This window comes from Nyctibius grandis, chromosome 7 (genome assembly GCF_013368605.1).
Source record: "Nyctibius grandis isolate bNycGra1 chromosome 7, bNycGra1.pri, whole genome shotgun sequence".
Lineage (NCBI taxonomy): Eukaryota > Metazoa > Chordata > Aves > Nyctibiiformes > Nyctibiidae > Nyctibius > Nyctibius grandis.
Window position 1 is genome coordinate 8206609 of NC_090664.1, and position 25662 is coordinate 8232270.

At 39.8% G+C, this 25662-nt stretch overlaps 1 protein-coding gene across 1 annotated transcript in view; it reads left to right on the forward strand.

Moving 5' to 3' along the window:
- LOC137665761 (serine/threonine-protein kinase ULK4-like) overlaps nt 1-25662 on the forward strand; it is a 253270-nt gene that overhangs the window by 162352 nt on the left and 65256 nt on the right. The window contains 2 exon segments of the mRNA XM_068405143.1: nt 9990-10156; nt 17186-17284. Of these exon segments, the coding sequence (XP_068261244.1) occupies nt 9990-10156; nt 17186-17284 (266 nt within the window).

The following is a 25662-nucleotide window of genomic DNA, read 5'->3' on the forward strand; positions in this document are numbered from 1 at the left end:
TTTCTCTGAATTTTTAAGAGGAATAGGGAAAGAAATAGAATATCTTCATAAAGTCTAAAGCTCTTTTCTGTCCTTTAGGAGATTGTAAAAAACTGGGAAGATTTCCTCCCCAGCCCCCTTACCACCACCTGTGAAAGATAAGGAAAAAAGGGTGGAAAATTCTTGTTTCATTAGCATCCATCTAGTTTCAACTTGTCTTATAGTGAGGGCCATTCCTTCTTTGCTTATCATATTGCAGGTTGCTTACTCAAAAATGTCTCACTCCTATTCATCTGAGACTTGGCAAAAATCCAGTAAAGTGTTGTTAATGGGTTTATTCACACTTTTAAAAGATCGTGTTTCCTAGCTAACACGCCCAGATTGTGACATACAGCTTTTTAGCCAAGAATACAGCCATGAAATATGACTTATTTCCCTGGATGACAACAAAACTACTGCTATTATATGTGTTATAAAGATTGAAAAAATGGTAAAATTATCCATGATGGCACAACAGTCTTTCTAATACACATTTTTGCTGAATAAACTAGCTGCGTCTTTTTCAAACACAGACGGATATTGTATATTTTGATCCCACCACCCAACCCAGAGTGACGTGAAGTGTGGTTTTGTGCCGTTGTTTCTCTTACAAGGAAAACACACTCAAACGGTTACTTACTATGCATTTTCTTTAGAAATTACATTGAATGTTGTTGAGTTCAGAGGACATGTGGTTCAAACAGCAACACAAGAAGGTGAATTTAGTGGCAGTATGTTGTCTATACTGTGAGGAAAAGTCATAAGCAAGGTAAGGAAAAGGCAGATACAGTACTCAAAGGAAGCAGATTATCAAGGCAGGTTTAGGGGTTTTGACAGAAGATATGGAAAGAACAGCATTGCTTACAAGATTTTGCCTGCCCAGGCTATGGGTCAGGCAGTCACTCAGACTGAGCCTGTGCATTATAGGATCAACCTGAATACAGAGATACTCAGTCTGGACTGAGCGCAAGAACTGACTGGGGGCTCTGCCTAGCCCCCTGCAAGAAAACCCGTGTTCATGAAAGGTGTGCATATGGTTGTGCTTGTAACCAGCGACAGTAACACATCCAGAAGGCAGTAAATGACCACTCTTGGCAGTAACTTCCTAGTTCAGTTCCATCAAGACAGCCAGTGTTGATGCTGCCTGTGATGCCCAGTCTCGCAGGCTGAGTTGTAGCCCACTATTGCAGTTCAGCACAGTATTCTGGCAGGCCAAGTTGTGCAAAATGTTCGACCTCTACTTGCCATGAAATTGCTTGTCTTTAAACTTAATTGTATACATCTCTCATTTCTGGTGTCTACTTCTTGCAGCTTCTCTGCAGTTCTTGCGTAATTTGTTGACAGTCCAGTTTCACACATCTTAATTCCTCTGGTCTTCCCATCAGAGCTGCTTTTACTCTGATCCAGTATAGATCCAGACTTCACTTTTTGTAACCTACTTCTGAAGTCCCTCCCTTAAAGCACAGTCTTCATTAAGCCTAGTCAGTTCTCTCTTTCTAAAAATGTTGATGAACAAAGGCAGAGGACAAGCCTAGTTCAAACAGAGCAGAGCCAAGATTGTGAGCAAATCTCAGCTATTTACAGGTAGCAACTGCATGTTGGTTCCATCTCGAAGTGGGCACTATTGTACTGAAAACTATGGGCAACCCTAAAAACCATTTGACATACTAGCTTTTTCTCTGAACCAGAAAAAGTGTTTCTTCACATAAAACAGAGGAGCCCTATCAAATATGCCCTGATGCCACCATTCTGTAGAATATCTATTGCTATCCTGAATCCCTAGGTGGAAGCAGTGATTCTGCGTTTAATCTGTTGCAGAGCATATTATTTTTAGAAAATGCTGGGGATATTACTTCATTGTTTCAAGCTACTGTTAAAATTTATCAAGGATTTTGGTTAGAGGGAAAGTTGATGCCAAAGCAGAAGCACTTTAAGATATTTGAAGTAGATAAACAGAGATAATCTTTTGTGACAGGAAGTCTATTATTAAATGGCAATCTCTTTAGAAGAATTTCTAGTTCTAAGTTAAGACCAGGATATAATTCCCCCCTGTATTTTATCACATGGTAATTGTCGCAGGCTTGATCTTTCTGAGGAGTAAGTCGAAAGTCTTTATTGAATCTTTACTGACTCTGAATCTTGCTGAACGCAAAGAATTCGTAATCTAACAAAATAACAGATTTAATCTAGTGAAGAACTTTTGTCTAGTTTTTGCCATTAATTTGAGTACTTTCATGCAGCCTTTATTTTTCAAAAAACTATTATACTATATATTAATTTCATAACATGCAAGCAGAAGTTTTTCCATGTAGCTGTGAAGCAACAGCCACAAATATCTCAGGCTAGTTTTAGAGGAGGTTTTAAAGACTTGCCTCTCAGAGTAAGGTGTCCTGTTAGATATTCTCGTTCCTTATGCAGATCATTAAAACCTGCTGTTTGGAAAATGTCCTAAGCATCATCTAACTTCTGTCTGACAAAACCAAGAGATCTTATTTTAGTTGGCAATTTTAGTTGGCACCTTGTAAGGGATGAAATAGGGTGTGTCAGGATCTGACCTGAACTATAACATGATGTAGAATTACTATGCTTTATAAAATGGACTGCCATCTCTAATATATCTCTGACATATGGGGAAAAAGGTCTAGCTGAAAAGCTACTATAAAGTGTACTTAACAGCACTAATAGTCAATTCAGACAATGTGACTTTATCTTATTACAGTCTTGGTTTATTTAAGATTTTTTTTTCTTATGGAACGTTGTGCTTGCAAGTATTACACAACTGGCATATTGAAAGGCTGTATCAGCAAAAATGCTTAGATCCATATGAAAAGATGCAAGTTAGGTGTTTAATATATGCACAGCTGGGGACAGAAATATTTGAAATGCATACTCCGTGAAGTCACTGTATTACCTCCACCTCCATCCCTCCCCAGGTCTTCCAGCTGGAAGGATCATTTGAGCATGTGAATCTCTTTCAGTCAAAATCAGACGGGTTGATGCAGGCTGCCCCTTTGAACAGTTTAAATCAGCTTTGCGCAGCTTGTCAGGGGAGACTGAGGAGTACTCTCATCCTTGCTCTGTCTCACGCACGCGCGCTCACACACGATTGTAGGGGTAATAACCTGCAACAATTGATCACTAACAAACAGCTGGGAAGAACTAGTGTTTGCCATCAACAAAGCTGTTTACAAAATGAATGTCTGTCAGATGGCCTTAGCACTGTACTCTACTGTATTGTCAGTTACCTCTTGGGATAAGAGCACTCAATTTTACATGCATCAAGGGCCTTATGCTCCCCAATTAACAAAAAAGCAGCCTATTTGTGATGTACATAACACAGGCATTAGTGACAGAACTGGCAGCAGATCTTACAACTCTGCTGGGTACTAAATTTTATGTCTGGAGAACAAAAGTTTAATTTGAATAAATAATTTAAAAAGAAATGTTTCTTTTATGTCCAGTCCCACAAGCTGCATAATATGAGTGTTTAAAGTTTGTGTGTACGTCTTCAGTGGATCCTACCTTTCTGTTATGTTTTTTACTTACCTTTTTGTAGTAAATGTCCAATTATTCTCAGCTTCTTAAGAACGTAAGAAGCAGATAGCTTTTCTAGAGACTGTGATGCCAAACAAATCAGACCTGACTGCTGAAATGAGATGCTATTAATGTCTTATCAACACTGTGAATAGATCACCTGAACATCATGACAGTCCACAGTTATGTAGTATTCATTCATATAAATGTTGGATTTTTTTTTTCTGATAGAAGTAGAAAGCATTTGGATGTTCTTATAATTATTTTTGGAAGAAAATTACCTTCTGATCCTTCATTGTATCCCTGTTGAACAAGTTTGTGTTCATGTTCAATGAGTTATACTCCTAGGAATGAGGACCATCTCAGTAAATCTTGTCTAGAGCAAAATCCCCTGCCTTCAAAACTTTGATGCTGTGTACTCATGTGTGCTGTGAACTTAGCTTCAAACAGCTTGGATATCTTTTCTGAATTAATTATAGTATGGTTGAGTCAATCTGACACAAAAACTTGAATTTGGTTTAAATTTTGTCACAGAAACCTTAATGAGATTCTAAGATGGAAAACTCCTTTTTTTTTTTTTTTTTTTTTCTTTTTTTTCCCCCCATCTTCAAAAGCAGCAGCAAATCAGGAGCTCCCAAGGGACCAGTGATTACACTTTCAGAAATACTCCTCTTCTGTATATGTCACTCTAACCGCATCTTTTCATACAGAACAACCACAGTCTTCCCTAGTTTATATAATTTGTTGTATTTTACTGTTTTTATATTTACCAGTCAAGCATATTCAACAGTATGTGATTTTATTATTCCTAAATTGTTCGAATTGCATTTTTACTATCTTCTATTGCACTCAGATACTTCAGAGAGAATCCACTTGATTTTCTATCTTTTAGTTGGCCGTTCTAAACACCTGTTGGTCTTAATCACCTACAAGTTTGTTCTATAGATTAAATTTTAGAAGAAAGCAAATTTCTCTGTTGGAAGGATTCTATTTGGCTGAGAAGAGTTTGACATGGTTCCCTGGGGAGTCACCAGTTCTGGGCTCTTTCTTCATGAGTGAAAGATGCCCCCATTAAACTGCCTTCTAACAATAACCGCTAAATGTTGCCAGTCCTGAAAAAGTGAAGTAGAGCTATGTCATGCTTTGAGTCAAAGCAGAAGAATTTTGCCACCAAGAATGTCAAGTCTGTGTTCCTCTCAGGCATCCACACTCAAGATAACATAGTACTTTCCAGTCCATTTTCAACCTAGTTATAGTAAAGGTGATAACTGACTTTTCTTCCCTGATTGTCATAATCCTTACCACATCTATTTTAATGCTGTGAGGGCAGGGCTGCCTGCTCGGGCACCATTGGTGAGTGCCCTACCTGCCACGTGTGTAGGAACAGTTGAGCCATAGACTCTTCCCACAAAGGGAAGCTCTGGAGAGCCTTGACCACTACAGTGTGACAAATTCAAATGAGATGTTTGTTCCTCAAACTTAGTGATTGTTTATTCAGTTACAAAATGTCCAACCACTGTCCTGGTACTAGGAATAGACTATCCAATATGTGCAAAATTTTCTTCTTTAGATGCTATTAATTTCTAAGATCCGAATAGAAAATAGTTTTCGGGGCATCAGTCATGCAACTGATGTATTTAACAGCCCTATTGTTTTTTTTTCCACTTGATCTGACATTCATAACTCGCAAAATCTTGAAATCAGTGGTGACCTGATTTTCTATCCTAGTTTATTTTTCCCTTGATAATATTATAGTACTAACACAAATAGTTCCTAAAACATAAACAGTAACAAATAATAAACAAAAATAACAATAAAAGCAACAAGCCTCTTCTAAAAATGCCATTACCCTAAAGATACCATTTGCTTTATGTTGCCTATTTTCAGTTATTCAAAAAAGCAAACCTTGAGTAGTAGGGCTGTGATGCAAAGAATGGAAATTAAATCCCAGGTTTATGTAGGTAAATAAGGTTTTATGGAGAATCTTTACAACATGATGGATTATCTTAAGTGCTCAGGTACTGAGGAGCTAATTCCTGTGCAAAAGAATGTATCAGATTGCGCTCCTGTGTTTCTTCTTAGAAATATTTTTGAGTTTTATCATTAATAGTAAAAAGAGTATGAAATATGTTTTCTAGTTAGTGTGACGGTATCATTTCTAGTTCCCAATATGTTATTATTTTGAGTCACTTAAAAAAAACGCCAAGCAGGTCCACTCTGTAAGTAAAAGAAGGAAGAAAAGCCTAGTGAATATATATTTGGTAATATCCCTGGGGAATCAGTTTTGTAGGTGTGATACAAATGGGAAAAACAGCTCTCCAGAGAGCAATGTGTAGAAAGGAACAAAGAGAAACCTTTTTGCCAGGCTGAGGGTTTTGCTTCTTGGCTGTGCGGTGGCATTGTTTGGAGGAAGTGCACCTGCTCCAACATTTTCTTCGCTGGAAGCAGACAGGTTTGTTGAATGCTCTAATTGCTGGTAGGCATGAAAGGATTGCCTAGAAGATTGCTTCCTAGGCTATCCTTTGATGTTTCGTATTATTTGGAAGCAAAGATTTCTTTTCCTTTATCCATCTTGCTAATAGGTGAGAATAAAATATCTCCTCTCAGCTTTCATTCCAGAAGGTATCATGGCACATTCTGTCCGATCAGCTGTATCATGGGCCAAAAGACTCCTTTTATCTTTTGAAAAGATTTGTAAAACACAAGCATAATCATCACAGTCCACGTTCATAAAGCACTATCAGCAACGTGTTCAGTTCATTGCAGGGGTCTCTGGGCAGGAGAAATACTCTGCTGTGAACACGAGGCTTGTCAAATGCTATAAAACTGTGGCTAGGAATCTTGGATGCAATCCTTTTAATACGTATCATGGATCTTGGACTGCAATTAGAACAGGTTCTTTGTTTAATTCCAGTTAAGTTAATTGATAAACACGATAATTCTAATACCAAATCTGAGTTTTGCCTTATTTTTCTGCAAAATTTGAATAGTAGAGAACTGCAGAGGCTTGATATTTTGAAGATCCTCCTTTTACAAATAGATATAAAGCATGACTAGTGCACTATGAAGTACTGTAATAAATTTAAACTATGACTATAGCTATAAACGATATGATGTGATATATTTTGATTATTTGCTGAAATTTGCAAATTATTAGAGTAACAAAAAACCCTAGGAGTTAATTAAGTTTTTACTTAAGTCTCTTAATAAGAAATGCCCAGCTGAAAGAAATTACGTTGCATTACTTTAACCCATGTAAACTGTCACTAACAGTTTTCTCTTGACAAAATGGAATATTGCCAACATACTTAAGTACCAGCATACTTAAAATATGTAGCTTTTCTCAGTAGAACAGTCTTCCTCGGGTTTAATTTAATCAGGCTTAGCTCTTCACTATGATACAGAATTCAGTTTCAGATCCACCACTTTGGAAGTTCAGGAGTGCACGGGGTGTGCCTTTTGAATCAAAGCCTATTTTACTTTCTAATGAAGAGTTGAGAATTACTGCATAAGAAGCTTATGTCTATTAAATATAACTCAGAAATATATTGTCTGAAGTTTTTAAAAATAAATAGTGTTTTGGGCTTTATTGGAAATTAAGGAGCATGTGGCTCTTGAATCACTTGTAAAATGCGGCAGAAAACCTTCAATGAAACTTAAGAGATCCATATGCAATTTTTATATTATGACTTACTGAATTATGAATCCAGTTTTCTTTTTTTAGAATTGTATCCTCTTTTTTAAGACTGTCTGTTTTGGGATTCAATTTCTGGAATGCCGAGACATACCAGTCTTGATCTTTTTAGCTACCTTTTGAGTAAATTGGTTACAGTGCCAGTGGCCAAGGCCATTAAACTTCTATTGAATTTTGTCATGGTCACTGTAAATTATACCAGCTTCCCAGCTTTCTCTTTTGAGGACAAATAATATGTATTTCATCTTGTGGTGTAAGCAAGGAATATATTTACATGTCTACAATTGTGGCCTCCAGTTTTCATTTTGTTGTGACACAATACAGTATTTTAAAGAGCATGTCTAGAACTTTATTTACTTGGCAAGAGGTCAGTCTGTTTTATTTTTCATATGTGGAACCAAGTGTTTATCAGCTTTCTGTATGAATCATGCAATGTGTTAGGGAACATTTTGCACCAGTGTTTTATTTCAGATGTCTTTATAATAAACTTTTGAAGTGTTAAATTTTCCTAATATATTTTAAGTCCAGGAAAAGTTGGTTTTTTTTCCCCAAATTTCCAGATTTAACATGCATATCTTTGTACATATAACTCTGTGAGAGTATGTCTATATCTATATAAAATTCACCAATTCTGATGTTTTCGTTAACTATGTGAATATTCTGGTGTATTTCAGGTGTTGCTAATACGCATCTCCTTAGGATGTAAATACTTCAAGAGAATAAAATCTAGGTGATTATATTATTCATGTCTCAATGGGTGGGGAGAACGTTGAGCGTTCAGTTCACCTCCCCATTCACCAAACATCAGGAGTGAGGCAGTTGTGAGACTCAGGCTGGTACAGTCAAGGGAATAAACAGGTCGTTCTCTTCCAAGTTGAAAGGGAAAGGATTGCAGATCAGAGTGGTGGATGCTGTTGTTTTGTTCAGTAGTGGTCGTTCCCTACTTAGTGCTATACATGCATAGAGGTCTACTGAAAAATTCATGATGGTGACCCATACAATGCCTTCATTTGAAAGAGGTCTTGTCAGCGTTAATCTCCAAGTCGCTGTCTTAAGGGTTACATGTACACCATCTAGAAATAATAGGGGTGACTCATTCATTTTGATATGGCTGTGGGTTTTGTGGTCATATACAGGGAGAAACAGAGTGTACTTGGACATATCCCTGCAGGCAATTCTGCAGACCTTGCTTTGATAGGGACCAACTCTTGACTGTTTTCTTAGATCTATTCTAATTTAGCTGGGAGAAAAAAGGCATAGGATAACCACAAGTTTTGTATTGGGTAGACATACAATTATGTCTGTTTGTTTTCTTCTTGATGGGTATTGGTGATATCACTTAAATATGTCTCTGCGTGCTATCTCATTTTTGTATGAAGTGTTCAGAACTGCAGCAGGAACTGTACTTTAAAAAAGGGGAAGGAAATTAAATGTACGAGATTAAACTGATGTAGTTTTGAGAGTTTGGTTTATGCAGACAAAAAGCTCAAGGTTTAGCCTGAGCTGTAGACCATCAATCAAACTGTTATGGAAGAGTAGTGCTAGTAATCACAGAAACACAAAAAGATGTGGGACATAAGGAGAGTGCAAGTCTCAATGATCCTGACCCATAACCGTATTCTAAATGAGTGGTTTTGTATTTAATTTCCTGAGGAAAGTATTGAGGATGATGAATAGGGGAGGAAAATATTTCATGGAAGTTTAGTTAATTGATGGGGCAGGTTTCAAAGCAAAAATAGTTCAACACCCCACAAATTTGACTACTCTTAAAAGTTGAATGGTGTAATTACATGTTATGTTCTACAGTGTCTCATTTTAATCTTGTAGTGATGTCTGTAAAAATATACACAACTACTTTTTAAAGGAGAACTTATAAAAGGAGTCTTTTTACTTCAGTGAAATCAGTGAAATACTTCAGTCATTTTTGACAGTCATGGGGACTAGAAGCTAATATACTAATATACTACAATGTTACTACATGTGTGCACCCAAGTCACGGTGTTGCTAATTGCCAGTTTAAAAGAATATAGTTTACAAACATACTTTGTTGCTCACCAAGAACATAATTATCTTTCATTCCTTATGAAACTCTGAAAGAAAAAGATTAAGATCAGATATAATGAACTCAGTCACTTTGTATTTGAAAGGAAGAAAGATTCTGAATTGGTATTACCTTGAAATGGATTATATTTTTTTCTGATATGTAAATTGATTTGTGGATTAAGCAAGCTACAGGAGCTGTTGTTATTAAATTCCAAAGCTGCTAAAAAAAACCCCTTCAAGACAAGAAGTTGCCTTTCAGTAAGCTTATTACCACCAAACAAATCTTAGCAGCATTTTAGGTGTTGTATTCAGCATTTCATTTATAGTGCTCTTCTGAATGTATTTTATGTTAAGCATAACACTGTTCAATTCTACAATTAAAGCATATAGAGAAGGTTTTAATTGGCAGAAGAGTTAAGAAGGAAAACTTTAGGCTCCAACCTTGATGTGTCATTTTATAACAGCCTGGAGAAATTGCTTAAGTCTTGTGACCAGGAGTGTTGTGAAGGAGACTTGTGTACCAGCATGCTACAGAAAAGTTTAGGATTCAAAGTATGTCTTTATTTAATGAATCTTACATAATTTTCCATGCTATTAACAAATTTGATTGTATCAGTTTAGCTCTCTTTATGAGCTACCTTCCACATTGTTCTTTTCCTGATAGTCTATTTCTTTTTTTTGTGTCTCACTTTCTATGTAGGACTTGTTCATCACATCTGTAATCTCCTAATAGAAACTGTGGCTCTGTACTTGGAGGCAGATGATAAAAGCAGCACCAAGACAGCAAATGCCCTGCTTCTGTCCTTGCTTGACATTTTGCACTGGATGCTGATGTATACAGCAAACATTGTGCGCCAGACTTTACAGGTATGCAATTTATTTCCTGGGGTCATCACCATCTTAAGCAATTTTTAGATAACTTCCTGTTATCCTAATAATGAAATTTCCACTATCCTGATTTTATTGAATTTTTAGTTTGGTGGAAAGAGAAGAGCATGTATTTTCAACCGCATATCACTGTTTCATGTACTTACCTGGCTACACTATCCATATTAGCCTCATTATATGCTGGACACATAGATCCTAGCTGACTCTCTTGTTTCTGTACTCCATAAATAGCTTAATTCAACATTTGCTCAATGATAGTTCAAAGCATTTTTCTTCCATTCATTTTAAAAGAAAAAGATTACTCCATAAGAACTGTCTTTTTTATTATGAATCACATGTGATTACTGTGCTTGAAAAGCATATGTAACCTCTGCATGTGTGTTGACAAAAGTATTCACTTTCTTACATTGATCAAGTTGTCTTCCTAGCTTCTGTCTGAACCACTGCGAATCATGGAATTAGTAGGACTTCCTCCTCCAGTGAAGAGTTCCTCCTCCTTAAAAATGGAGCAAAAAAGTTACTATGCAAAGAAACTACATGTAACACTCTTAAAAACAACACAAGAAAAAACATTCATATTTTTTTACACATGATGTTAAGCTAGCAATGTTTGCTTTGTTTTTAAATGATCCGTCAAATTTCTAAGTTAGACAACTGAAAGTAAATTCTGTATTTAGGCTATATATACGTATAAATGACGACACTTACTCTTCGTGTTAGATTTTTGATGTTCTTGGGATTATCCACCGAAAACCAGAGAAGCCTGTTAGGTCCAATGTATCTGGAGGACAGAGATTCAAAAGATTGCAGCCAGGTTGTATTGAATTTCAGGACATGGCTTCTTTATTCTGAGAAGGTCCTCCTCTATGGTGTTTTTTTTTGTTGGTGGTTTTTTTTTTTAAGGTGGTTTAATGTATGAAGGGGGTGTTGAAAACTGAGATTTTTTTTCTTCTACACAGATTTATGTAATCGGTTACGTTATCAACTAGATATTTCACTCAGAGATGTTGTTTTGTTGTCTTTTAATTTTTGGAAGAAACTTAATTTAGAACTGATGATACAATACCTTGTCTTTTTCGAGTCTTCTCATAGCAGGTTCTGTAATGCATTTCAAATTTTGTAGGCTAATTGCTGATTGTCATATTGTTGGCAGCACTCCTTGTAATCACAGAGAGCTAAATTCTGTACTTATGCTCCATGCAACAGTGGTGAGGCCACTTACACTGAAGGACACATAGGAGAGAGGATCTTGCACATGGATTGGTAATATTAGTGAAACTGATGGTTTTTATTTAGATACAAAATTAAATCTCTACATTCAAAGCCAAATTCTGTTCTGGCTTTACATGAATACATTGGTGGATTAATGCACTAAAACTCCAGCTCCAGTTTTGTCCATCTCTAGTCAAAGTAATCTGCTTTGCTCTGAAAGGCTAATGGGTAAAAAGAGGCAGCTGGAAAACTGAGTTTTGAAGCATAGCTCTGCCCTGTACCCCTATAAAACTAATTTTATGGTGGTGTTACTTGCCTTGGCATACATAATAATACTCATCAGGGGACCCCTGTGGGTTCTACAGGCCCTATTGAATGATGGCCATTAGTTGGTTACTGCTATTTACCATGCATCTACATAATATTCCACTATCTGTTTGCCACTAAATGCATCACTGTAGTGATAACAAATTTTTTTGGACTGTGTTTATAGGGATCTCTCTAAGATGCCATCTAAACAGAACTTGAAATACAGAATCAAATTTTCCTCATATTATCCCTTTTTGAGGCATAAGTTGACTTTTCCAGATGGTACTATCTCCACTTGAATCCTTTTTATTTAAGCTTTTTATATATAAAGTGATAATTGTATCCAGCTGCATAGGCAAAACATAATGCTGCTTTTCCTTTGCATTTCAGTACTTTATACGTAGTGGTGCTGATAACTGTATGCAGCTTCATTCAAGAGTTTGCTCTCTGTGATCCAAGTAGTTGTGTTTTGGTACAAAGGTTCAGATTAATTTGCATATTTGTTTTGGAGCAGTTTCATCATATCATGTTCCCCAGGTGATTCACAATAGCTGAAAGTAGTTCGCAATCTCAATTTGAGAAGTGGACTCTATTTAGTGGCTTAATGTAGATTTAAGTGTGGTGTAATGTGTATCCTTTATATACATACATAAAGTATAATTCCTTTAGTGATATTGTTCATTCTCTTTCCAAAGACACTAAATATATAAAAGTTAAAGTAGTCAAACATCCCTGATGGAGGATGTCTTTCTTCTCATCCAAGCACTAACCAGAAAAAGCTGTTGTAAATCTTGCTGGAGGCAAGGTGCCTTACTTGCCTTTCTTGATTAATATAAACACTCAATTTTTTTATCTTCCCTGCACTATGTCTTTTTGCCCTTCTTGGACTTCAGCATTCCGGGTCATTGTGGTGAGTCACAGTGAGGGACGTACCAGTGTGTCTTATTACCTGGAGAAACAGCTCTTCAGATCTTTCTTGTTTCAAAATTCTTCCCAGAAGAAAGGCATTATCCTTTCAACTCATCAGTATTGACAGTGGAGCTTCAGCAGTAGTGTCTCCTGTCTCGGGGGACTTGCTCCTGTGTTCACTCAACCAAATGAAAATTCTCAGGTATTACACTTGGGTGATGGTTTTAGGATTCAGCTTTAAATGAAATGCAGTACAAAATGATTTTAAAATGCGTTCTTTAGACAAAATATTTACATTTTCCTCTAGCAGCTACTCTGTATAGGGTCATGGTCCAAAGCAAGATAATGAAGGTAAATGAAAAATCTTGCAAGCAGACCCTTCTGGTGTCCTGGGGTAGGGATGGGTCATAAATAGTATTGCCTAGGATGGCAGTGTGTTTTGATGAGGGGAGACGACAATGGTCAGAATTACAAGTAGTGACAAATCGTATCACAGACTTCAGTCATTTAAGGATTTTATTATTCCTATTTCATAGAATCATGGAATAGTTTTGGTTGGAAGGGACCTTTAAAGGTCATCTAGTCCAGCCCCCCTGCAGTGAGCAGGGACATCTTCAACTGGATCAGGTTGCTCAGAGCCCCCTCCAACCTGACCTTGAATGTTTCCAGGGGTGGGGCATCTGCCACTTCTCTGGGCAACCTGTTCCAGTGTTTCATCACCGTCATTGTAAAAAATTTCTTCCTTATATCTAATCTAAATCTAATCTCTCTTAGTTTAAAACCAATACCCCTTGTCCTATCGCCCTGCTAAAAAGTTTGATCCCATCTTTCTTATAGACCCCCTTTAAGTACTGAAAGGCTACAATAAGGTCTCCCTGGAGCCTTCTCTTCTCCAGGCTGAGCAACCCCAATTCTCTCAGCCTGTTGTCATAGGAGAGGTGTTCCATCTCTCTGATCATTTTTGTGGCCCTCCTCTGGACTTGTTCCAATGGGTCCATGTCTTTCCTGTGCTGAGGGCTCCAGAACTGGATTCAATACTCAAGGTGGGGTCTTACCAGAGTGGAGGAGAAGGGCAGAATCACTTTCCTTGACCTGCTGGCCATGCTTCTTTTGATGCAGCCCAGGATACAGTTGGCCTTCTGGGCTGCAAGCGCACATTGCCGGCTCATGTCTAGCTTTTCATCCACCAGTACCCCCAAGTCCTTCTCCACAGAGCTGCTCTCAATCCCTTCATCCCCCAGCCTGTGTTGATACTAGAGATTGCCCTGACCCAGGTGCAGGACCTTGCACTTGGCCTTGTTGAACCTCATGAGGTTCACACGGTCCCACTTCTTGAGCTTGTCCAGGTCCCTCTAGATGGCATCCTGTCCTCAGGTGTGTCAACCAAACCACTCATCTTAGTGTCATCTGCAAACTTGCTGAGGGTGCACTTGATCCCACTGTCTCTGTCATTTGATGAAGAAGTTAAATAGTACTGGTCCCAGTACAGACCCCTGTGGGATACCACTTGTCACCTGTCTCCATCTGGACATTGAGCTCTTGACCACTACCCTGTGGATGCAACCATTCAATTCCTCATCCACCGAACAGTCCACCCATCAAATCCATATCTCTTCAATTTAGAGAGAAGGATGTTGTGGGGGACCGTGTCAAAGGCCTTACAGAAGTCTAGACAGATTACATCCATAGCTCTTCCCTTGTCCACTGATGTAGTCACTCCATCATAGAAGGCCACTACGTTGGTCAGGCAGGAAGCCATGCTGGCTGTCTTGAATCACCTCCTTGTCCTCCATGTGCCTTAGCATAGCTTCCAGGAGGATCTGTTCCATGATGTTCCCAGGCACAGAGGTGAGGCTGACAGGCCAGTAGTTCCCAGGGTCTTCCTTTCTACCCTTTTTAAAAATGGGTGCAATGCTTCCCTTTTTCCAGGCACCAGGGACTTCACCTGACTACCATAACTTTTCAAATATCAGGGAGAGTGGCTTGGCAACTACATCAGCCAGTTCCCTCAGGACTCTGGGATGCACCTTGTCAGGTGCCATAGACTTATGTATGTTCAGGTTCCTCAGGTGGTCGTGAACCTGATCTTTGCTTACAGTGGGAGGGACTTTGCTCTCCCAGTCCCTGCCTTGCGGTCCATCCAGTTGCGAGGTGTGGGAAGAGAGGTTGCCAGTGAAGACTGAGGCAAAATGTTGTTGAGTACCTCAGCCTTCTCCTAGTCCATTGTTACCAGTTTGCCGGTCTTCCTCATCAGGGGGGTACACTTTCTTTGACATTCATTTTCTGGCTGATAGTTCAGACATGCCTGTAGAAGCCCTTCTTATTATTCTTTGCATCTCTTGCCAAGTTCAGCTCCATCTATGCTTGGCCTTCCTGAACCCATCCCTACACAACCGGACAGCATCCCTATACTCTTCCCAGGATACCTGTACCTGCTCCACTGCCTGTGCATTTCCTTCTTGCCCTTTAGTTTGACCAGCGGATCTTGACTCAGCCATGCCAGTCTCTTGCCTTTCTTGCCTGATTTCTTACACCTGGGAATCGAGAGCTCTTGTGCTCTATGGAAAGCATCCTTAAAGATCTGCCAGCTCTGTTCTGCTCCCTTGTCCTTGAGGGCAGTTTCCCAGGTGGTCCTACTGACTAATTCCTTGAACAGCTGGAATTTTGCTTTCCTAAAATTCAGGGTCCTGACTTTACTCTGTGCCTGACCCATATCCCTCAGGACTGGGAACTCCACCAGTGCATGATCACTGCAGCCCAGGCTGTCTCCAATCTTGACATCAGCAATTAGCTCACTTGTATGGGTGACCATCAGGTCCAGTATCACATCTCCTCTGGCAGGGCTGTCTTTTACTTGTCTTAAGAAGTTATCCTCAATGCATTCCAGGAGTATCCTGGACTGTCCTCAGCTCGCCGTGTCACTTTTCCAGCAGATGTCAGGTTGTTGAAGTCCCCCAGGAGGATGAGAGCCTGCGAGTGTGATGCCTCCTGTAGCTGGAGTAAGAAGGCTTCATCAATAGGCTCACCTTGATCAGGCCGCCTGTAGTAGTCACCAGCCACAAGGTTCCCTTTGTTGCCTCAGTCTCTAATTTTTGTCCATAAGCTTTCAACCTGCTCATGACTATTCTTCAGAGACAACTCTTCGCACCCTATCCATTTCTTGATGTAGGGGGCAACCCCTCTGCCCCTCCTTCCTCACCTGTCCCTTCTGAACAGCTTGTAGCCATCGATAGCTGCACTCCAGTCATGGGATTAATCCCACCAAGTTTCAGTAATGGCAACTAGGTTGTAGCTTTCTAGCAGCATGGTGGCTTCCAGCTCCTCCTGTTTGTTGCACGTGCTGCATGAAGACGCACTTCAGCTAGGCTGTCAGCTGTGTCATCTTCAGAGAGGAACACCCCATAATTCCTTTGAGGTATTTCACTGGTGTTTCCCTGTTGGCTCCTATTACCTCAGGAGCCCCTGGCTCATCTCCATACAATTTCAAGTGTGCTGCAAGGTAGCCAGTGCATCTCAGAGCAACAGGCTGAGGGTTTTCACTAGCACTCCATCCCTCTATCTTTAGTGTGTCATCCCACAGCTTGTCATGGGCAAGCCTGATATTATCCCCCTCCCCCTTCAAGTTTAGTTTAAAGCTCCGTCAGTGAGACGTGCTAGCTCATGAACAAAGACTCTCTTCCCCCTTTGAGAAAGGTGAATCCCATCTGACACCAGCAAGCCTGGTGCCATGTAGGCCATCCCATTATGAAAAACCCCCAAATTGTGGCAGTGACACCAGCCACGGAGCCATGTATTAATAGACTGAGTGCGTCTGTTTCTTTCAATGTCACTGCTCGCAACTGGAAGGAGAGGCAAAAATAACCTGTGCTCCAGATTCCCTTACCAACAGTCCCAAGGCCCTGAAGTCTCTTTTGATCACCCTTGGACTACACGTTGCAGCTTCATCACCACCCACATGGAAGAGCAGTAATGGGTAATAGTCCAATGGCCATACCAGGTTAGGACGTTTCCTAGGGATGTCCTTAACCCAGCCCCCAGGGAGGCAGCTAATTTAAATTATTTTAATATATTATGAATATTTCAGGATACGGAGAGAGTCAGAAGGGCAAAATTGGACATTATTGCTGAGAAGCCTGACTTTTCAGTCACCTGGATTTTCTTGTTTTGAGTTGCACTTAAAATTGTTCCTCATAAAGGCAAGAAAAATAGTTGAAGTTTAATGTTAAAATAGGCATGTCGTGTTGAAAAAGAATACAAATACATAAAACATTTGTGGCTTTAGAGATATCTTTGCATATACAGTTCATAGCATTTTGCTGAAGAAATGTCATGTAAGTCAGTATATTCTGCTTGTGCAGAATGGGCAAGACAGTATGAATCCCTTTTGCTTTGTGCTTGTTGTTATGGACACAGGGAGCATTAACTGCTCTTTGGGAGCCCCGGAATACTTAACTAGAAAAGAGTGTACAAGTCTCCTTCAAACTTCTGTTCAAACTTTGACCACCTAATGGACCTAATTTGTTTCTCATAATGGAACAGTCACCAAGGTTGCTTTTTGTTTTTCCTCATCTTATTAAGGCACAGAAATCTGGCACAGGAGGGGACACACAGGCTGCTGAAGACCTTCTGCTTATCAATAAACCCCTGACGGACCTAATTAGCCTGCTTATTCAACTGGTGAGAATTTGCTGCTTTGTAAGCCTTTTGGAATGTTGCTGAAGTTGGAATTATTCAACTGAATTCAACATCTTAGAACTCTGTTTCCTAGTTTTTCATAGTTTGTAAGCTCCCACCTAGTATGAAGAAAGGATTCTAACAATTTTTAAGAAATTATAGGTCACAGTGACATCAAAGTCTGTCCCAAGCATAGAAGTGGGACAAGGGGCAGGCTGCAGATTCTCAGGTCAGATACATAGGTACAGCCAAATTTCAGCACTTTAGAATGGACTAGGGATCACTGCATACGGGAAGGATGGTGGTCAAAAGTTGAAAACAACAAATACTGCTACCATTAGAAAAGTCAGTAAACTCAAAATTAGTTTGCAGTGAGTGACGACTTAATATTATTTTTTTGGTTTTGAGCCTTCTGAGTTTTTCTCAAGGGTTTAGTTTTATTTTAACATGATCCTGAGGGATTTAGGAGTGGGGAATGGTCTCTGGTGATCTGTAAACATCTTTGAAGTCTGTGTGTTTAAAGTCAGTCTTTTCCAGGGTTTACTAGACGTCACAGCGTTGCATTGAAATCTCCATGGAGTTGTGGCCCTGACTCATCCCATCAGCTCAACCTCCATCATACTGTACCAGAGATTTGTGTTGGCATTGTGTGTAATAGTTCGTAGTACAGGAATGCTGCTTGAGCCGGACAGGGTTTTTAGAGGCTGCCTCAGCCTTTTATTCAACATAAAGGCATTAAAATGGTATGTGAGAATTTCCCTGTGGCTTATCACACTATCCTTTCAGGTTATTTCACTTAGAGACATTTCAGATTCAGTGTGTTTTCTTCCAGCCCCGCATTTTTTTTGTTTTTCATTTAAATATAGATTTTCAAATGTATTGTGATATGAATACGTGTGGCCCTTTTACTATCTTTAGCACTGTCTGTCATCTTCTATTTTGGGGAAGAGTGTGATTCCTTTTTTATTGATTTTTGACGTTGTACTTGTCGGTAAGTCCTCCCTTGACGGATTTATTTTAACCAGCCATTGACAAAGGTTTTTTGGAAATGTTCACTGAATGACCTAAAACAAAGTGCCTGAATTTCAACTAAATAATATTTCATCTTTATCAATTCTTTTAATTTATTTTCTATTAATTTTTTAAAATCACTATATATGATAAATAGTAAGACATGAAGAGATGCAAATGTTCCTTTAAAGTGAAATTAGACATAAATTTAAATTCCATTAACTCTCTAAAGAACAGAAAATTAGAGGCCAAGCTTTACTCAGCCTCCACCACCTGGAGTCTTGTGTAAGTTTTTAATTAAAGGATAGGATGATTGTATATTTAGCATGTACTGATTAGATTCTGACTTACCCTTGTATTTCAGAAGCGTGGCTGCAAACTACCGCTAGGTTTTGCTTTGTTCTGTATTTCTACAGATTCTGGTATGTTTAAAATGCTTATTTAAAATCTACTGATTTTAACATACGGGTAAAGAGTAAGGACCATGGGTGCCACTTCTTTTGTTTTATTTGTTTTTGGTTTTGAATTTTGTTAAAGGTTTTGTAAAAGTGAGGGATTTGCTCTTGTAATGTGTGTGTGGTGTTCTTCATGTACGTGTGCTTGATTGGATAGATGAAAATTATTTCAGCTAGGTTTGTTAAATTTTTCATCCTTTGCCTATTGCTGTATTAAACTTTTCCTGTTAAGGGTGGAAGAGTTTGAACAATGGAATAATAATTTTTACCATTTAGAATCCACTTGTTTAACATGTTTTATGCTCTAATCTCTTTAAATAGGACTAGATTCTTCGTGAAGTCTAGTGGGTCTCTCAAGATGACTACCCTCCCTACCCCTCAAAAAGACTCGGGCCTACCTAAGCTTAAGTTCTGTGGAGCTGCCAACAGTAGTTCTCTGTATTCACTGAGCTGTGTGGCTACATAACCCTTTATTACTGTTTTGAGGCATTCAGTTCTTTGTGAACTTTATTTTCTGGAGATAATGGAGGTCTTAAATTCTGAACTAACTTATCAGTTTAAGATATTGAGTTAAAATTATTTTCTCTGATTTCCTATTTCTACCTATGTTACCACATTTATAGTTTCTTATGTCACTTTGAATAATTGCTTTCCCTCATTGATATGTATATCCCTCAAGTAGATGATTGTTCCATGCCCCATTGACTTGTCTATTTATTTATTTATTTTCCTCAAGTTATACATGTTTATATCTCTTAATAATCCCTCAAAAATCAATGTGAGTTAAACTTGAAAATGTCAAAAAGATAGAATCAATTTTTCCTGTCTGTAATTGCGATTTAGTCTATCACTTAGGGCATAGCAAAGCAAGTGTAGGAAACCTAGATTGCATGTAGATGAAACTTCAGAGTTTTTAAGAATGTGAAAGAAGAAATAATTACAAATTCTGTCATGCAGAAAACACTGCACACATGGAGAATTCAATATTAAATCCCATGATCAGTCTGCTCTTAATTGATCAATAAGAGGAAAATAAATAGAACATTTAGTCTTCTGCTTGGCAGCTTTGTGTTTAAAAGTTAATTACACTTAGCTTGTTTGTGTAATGTTTCTGCACTTGAACATAAATGTAATTTGATTATTGTACTGAAACTTGCAGTAATTATAGAAGATATAAAATACCTTTTACTTTCTGATGTACTGCTATACTGAAAAAAAAAAATGAATGTTTACTTTTGAAATCACTTTGGTGTGGATTTTCAGGAGCTTTCAGAAACCTTGCCAGTACCTACAAAAAGGAGTTTCATTTTTCTGTAGATCCTAGATTTAGATATAGATGTAGATCCTCCAGCCTTTTCTGCAGCCTACCAGACTGCTGGGAGAGAACTTCTGTTTTCTTTTGGTGCTAGGCTTCTTCATTATAGTATTACTAGTAAAATCTGTAGTTGATTACTGTGCTCTGTATGTTATTGTTGAAAGACCAGTTAATCGTGCAAACACGAAGAGGACAAATATGAAGCCTCAGTGCACATGGATGAATGGGGCAATCTCCTCTAGGTCTTTTCTGCCTCTACGTTGCACCGGCTTTAAGGCTGTGCCCTGGCTTGAGCTTCAGAGCACGTTAAGGTATTTGCCAATGAATAATGAAAGTGACTGCAAAAGAATGATAACCTTGTAGACTGTTGAATTTTATTTCACGTTTCTTAGGAAGATAGACAGTTCTGTGGTCAGAGTGGAAAGACATATGTTTATTTCCTGGATTGTATAATGCATTGTTGTTATTGTATTTGAAATGTTATCTGCAAATTGTATTTGAAGAATTCTCTTCTACAGAGCTACCCTAAAAAGCAAACAAACAAAAACAAACAAAAAAAAACCCCCCAAATCACAGAAAAACCCAAACAAAAATGCACCAGAGGAAATAACAATATATTGTCACAAGCACAGAATTTCAGAATAGGGATTTAGTTTCTCAGCAATTAGGCTAGATTAAAATGAACTGAAAATATACTGGGTTTTAAAATATTTTCCCTTAAGTAGGAGGATGACAATTTTACCTTAAGCCAAAATACAGTATTTTATTTTTTCATTTAAAAATGTGCATATTTGCTAATAAGAATAGCATAGTAAAGTGAGCAGATTTAATAATGATGTTTTGTTTTCACATTATGTTTAATGTTTGCAAAATCATCTTCCCTATAGTTCCCAATGGTGCTTCCTTTACAGCACATTCTGTAATCACATTACTGATCTAATGAACATCTATCTCTTATCGTAATAAACTCTCTTTGTGTATAACCTCATTAATGCACTGAAATAGTGTCCCCTCCAGGTAATCCAGACAGTTTCATTGTAGCTCTAAAATTAGATGCTGTAACAACTCCAACTGCCACTTCAAATGATCACATGTTTTCTTGCAATGGTTTGCAATTCATGAACACACTGCAACTCGCTTCAAGATGAAGGCATTTTTGACAACAGACTGTAGAAATATAGAAGTATAATAACAAGAATCTTCCCACTCTTCACCACATTAACCTTAAAATACACAGAGCAGGTTCTATCTTGAAAGGAAGAGAAGTGAATTTTATGTTATGAGCCTGTTTACAGGAGGTTATAACATGGCCATAAAAATTAAGTAAAAAGTAATACACAACCTTCATTGCACAAAAGTCTTGTCATGAGGCATTATTTAAAATTTTGAAGTGAAAAATAAATCTACAGTTCTGAGTTAGAGAATGGCAAAAATTATGACTTTAGCTGTTCAGTAATTTATTTTAAGGTGCTGGATTTTCTTCAAGCTATACACTAGCCCAGAATATTAACAGCTGCAAGGAGGAGTACTGATGTTTCTACCTTGCTGAAGGGCTGAATCCATAATCCCCTCTAAGACTGATAAAGAAAAAAGAAATGAAAGGCCACTAGAGTTTTTTCATGTAATTATGAAATATTAAGGGACAGATTTTCTTAAGGACTTAGAACTCTAGTTTTTCATGGATTTCTCCTCACCTGAAAGAACAAAAACTTAAGTAGCTGCAGGCGATGAAAGACTTTGTTGGCATTTGTGATTGAATAAGGTAATGTCATGGCTGGCAAGTGCTGTGAACCCTGGAGTGATACTGGTGGCTAGGTTTGGAGGATGGTCACTGACATCTTGTTTTTCTGTGAAGAGCAAGCCTATCTGATGCCAAGACATATTGGATGAAGAGATTCAGGGTCTTCCTTTCTCTTGTTGAGGGACAAAGACCAGCAGCAACAGTGATAAGAAGTTGGGCATGCCAGGAGGAGATAAGGAAAGCCATGGGCCCAAGCCCAGCTCCTCCTCACCTAGGGCAAAATGTTGCACTGTCTCACTAACTGGGGACTCCTGCTGAAGACAGACTTCCTTGGGAATAACACTAACAGGTTGGGCTTGCTCATTTGCTTCCTTGGAAGTCATGTACCCTCCTGGTCTCAGGAAGAACTGTGAAGGACATGTGCTGGTGCTTTATGTGCTTATTCATGCAAGGTTGTTGTAGGGACAGGTCTTTGCAGAGTCTAACTCCTTTCCACTGCTCTGTCTGATGTTTTTTGCTCTTTATGTGTGTGAGCAGCTAGAATGTATTGAGTTCTGTTCAGGGGAGGATCAGGAGCGAGTTGAGAGTTTGTGGGTGTGAATTAAGGGGCAGGCTGGCAGGGGTGATACTGTTGTGGGTGTCTATTACAGGCCACCGGATCAGGATGAGGAGGGTGATGAGGCCTTCTACAGGCAGCTGAGAGCAGTCTCGCAATTACAGGGCCTGGTTGTCATGGGGGATTTCAACTGCCCTGATATTTGCTGGGAGGCCTACTCAGCCAGCCATCCTCAGTCCAGGAGGTTCCTCCAGTGCATTGATGATAACTTCCTGATGCAAATGGTGGATGAGCCAACTAGGAGAGGAGCGCTGCTGGATCTTATCCTTACTAACAAGGAGGGTCTGGTTGAAGAGGTGAAGGTTGAGGGCAGCCTTGGTTGTAGTGACCATGAGATGGTAGAGTTCAGGATCTCATGTGGCAGGAACAGAATAGCTAGCAGAATCACAACCCTGGACTTCAGTAGGGCCAACTTTGGCCTTTTCAAGCAATTGCTAGGGGAAATCCCATGGGACAGGGTACTAGAAGGTAAGGGGGCCCAAGATAGTTGGTTAGCATTCAAGGACTGCTTCTTCCGAGCTCAAGATCAGAGCATCCCAGCAGGTAGAAAGTCAAGGAAGGGTACCAGGCGACCTGCATGGTTGAACAGGGAACTGCTGGGCAAACTCAAGTGGAAGAAGAGGGTGTACAGATCATGGAAGGAGGGGCTGGCCACTTGGGAGGAATATAAGTCTGTTGTCAGAGGATGTAGGGAGGCAACTAGGAAAGCTAAGGCCTCCTTGGAATTAAACCTTGCAAGAGAGGTCAAGGACAACAGAAAGGGCTTCTTCAAATACATTGCAGGTAAAGCCAACACTAGAGGCAATGTAGGCCCACTGATGAATGAGGTGGGGGCCCTGGAGACAGAGGATAAAAAGAAGGCGGAGTTACTGAATGCCTTCTTTGCCTCTGTCTATACTGCTGGAGGCTGTCCTGAGGAGCCCCGGACCCCTGAGGCCCCAGAAGAAGTGAGGATAGAGGAGGAGGAATCCGTCTTGGTAGGTGAGGGCTGGGTCAGGGACCAATTAAGCAATCTGGACGTCTATAAATCCATGGGCCCTGATGGGATGCACCCACGGGTGCTGAGGGAGCTGGCGGAAGTCATTGCTAGGCCACTCTCCATCATCTTTGCTAAGTCGTGGGCAACGGGAGAGGTGCCTGAGGACTGGAGGAAAGCAAATGTCACTCCAGTCTTCAAAAAGGGCAAGAAGGAGGACCCGGGTAACTATAGACCAGTCAGCCTCACCTCCGTCCCCGGAAAAGTAATGGAACAACTTGTTCTTGGTGCTGTCTCTAGGCACATCAAGGATAGGGGGATCATTAGGGGCACTCAGCATGGCTTCACCAAGGGGAAGTCATGCTCAACCAACTTGATAGCCTTTTATGAGGACATAACCCGGTGGATAGATGATGGTAAAGCTGTGGATGTGGTCTATCTCGATTTCAGTAAAGCGTTTGACACGGTCTCCCACAGCATCCTCGCAGCTAAACTGAGGAAGTGTGGTCTGGATGATCGGGTAGTGAGGTGGATTGTGAACTGGCTGAAGGAAAGAAGCCAGAGAGTGGTGGTCAATGGGACAGAGTCCAGTTGGAGGCCTGTGTCTAGCGGAGTCCCTCAAGGGTCGGTACTGGGACCAGTTCTATTCAATATATTCATTAATGACTTGGATGAGGGAATAGAGTGCGCTGTCAGCAAGTTCGCTGATGACACAAAACTGGGAGGAGTGGCTGACACAACGGAAGGCTGCGCAGCCATTCAGAGGGACCTAGACAGGCTGGAGAGCTGGGCGGGGAGAAATTTAATGAAATATAACAAGGGCAAGTGTAGAGTCCTGCATCTGGGCAAGAACAACCCCATGTACCGGTACAAGTTGGGGGCAGACCTGTTGGAGACCAGCGTAGGGGAAAGGGACCTGGGGGTCCTAGTGGACAGCAGGATGACCATGAGCCAGCAGTGTGCCCTTGTGGCCAAGAAGGCCAATGGCATCCTGGGGTGGATTAGAAGGGGTGTGGTTAGCAGGTCGAGAGAGGTTCTCTTCCCCCTCTACTCTGCCCTGGTGAGGCCGCATCTGGAATATTGTGTCCAGTTCTGGGCCCCTCAGTTCAAGAAGGACAGGGAACTGCTAGAGAGAGTCCAGCGCAGAGCCACGAAGATGATTAAGGGAGTGGAACATCTCCCTTATGAGGAGAGGCTGAGGGAGCTGGGTCTCTTTAGCTTAGAGAAGAGGAGACTGAGGGGTGACCTCATTAATGTTTATAAATATGTAAAGGGCAAGTGTCATGAGGATGGAGCCAGGCTCTTCTCAGTGACATCCCTTGACAGGACAAGGGGCAATGGGTGCAAGCTGGAACACAGGAGGTTCCACATAAATATGAGGAAAAACTTCTTTACGGTGAGGGTGACCGAACACTGGAACAGGCTGCCCAGAGAGGTTGTGGAGTCTCCTTCTCTGGAGACATTCAAAACCCGCCTGGACGCGTTCCTGTGTGATATGGTCTAGGCAATCCTGCTCCCTCAGGGGGATTGGACTAGATGATCTTTCGAGGTCCCTTCCAATCCCTAACATTCTGTGATTCTGTGATATGTTTAGAGAATACCTCAGAAAAAGCCCTTGGTAACAGTGTCACTTCCAAATATGTCTGTTGTGATTACTGGTTACACATGGGATTTTGTGCTTATAGAGCCCAGGGAACTAGCCTGCGCTGCAGTAACAGGACAAGGACGTATCTGTCCAAATGTTCACTGATTTTTTTTATTTTTTATTTTTGGTTAGCCAACAAACAACATTTGAAAATTGATTATAGTTCTTGTACTGTGACTATTTTCAGGGAGCAGTTGATATACCTGTCTACTCTGATCTAGTAACAAACTGTAAGTGAGAGTGTTGCTTTTAAAAGGAATAAGAGAGATATGTTAAAGTAGTTTAATTTTTCCTTCCTTTATCTAATAGCATTTATTTTTCAGTGCAGGAAATACAAGTCAGCTCAAAGCCTGCAGTGAAATCAGTGGAATTTTTTTTTTTTTTACTTGATAAGGATTAAGGATATAAAGCTTGTTACTATTTGTAGCTTTTCCTCCTTTTTAGCCTTGCTATTTATGTTGATGATGATGTTAGATAATTCTGGATGTGGGGAAGGAAACAATCAAATAGGTGGCATTTAGGTTGGAATGAAGAAAAAACATACAGCAAAACTGTGGAAGAAATAGCTGCTGTGGTCCTGTCACTTGCATAGCATTAGGTCAAATAGAATGTGATATGTCTC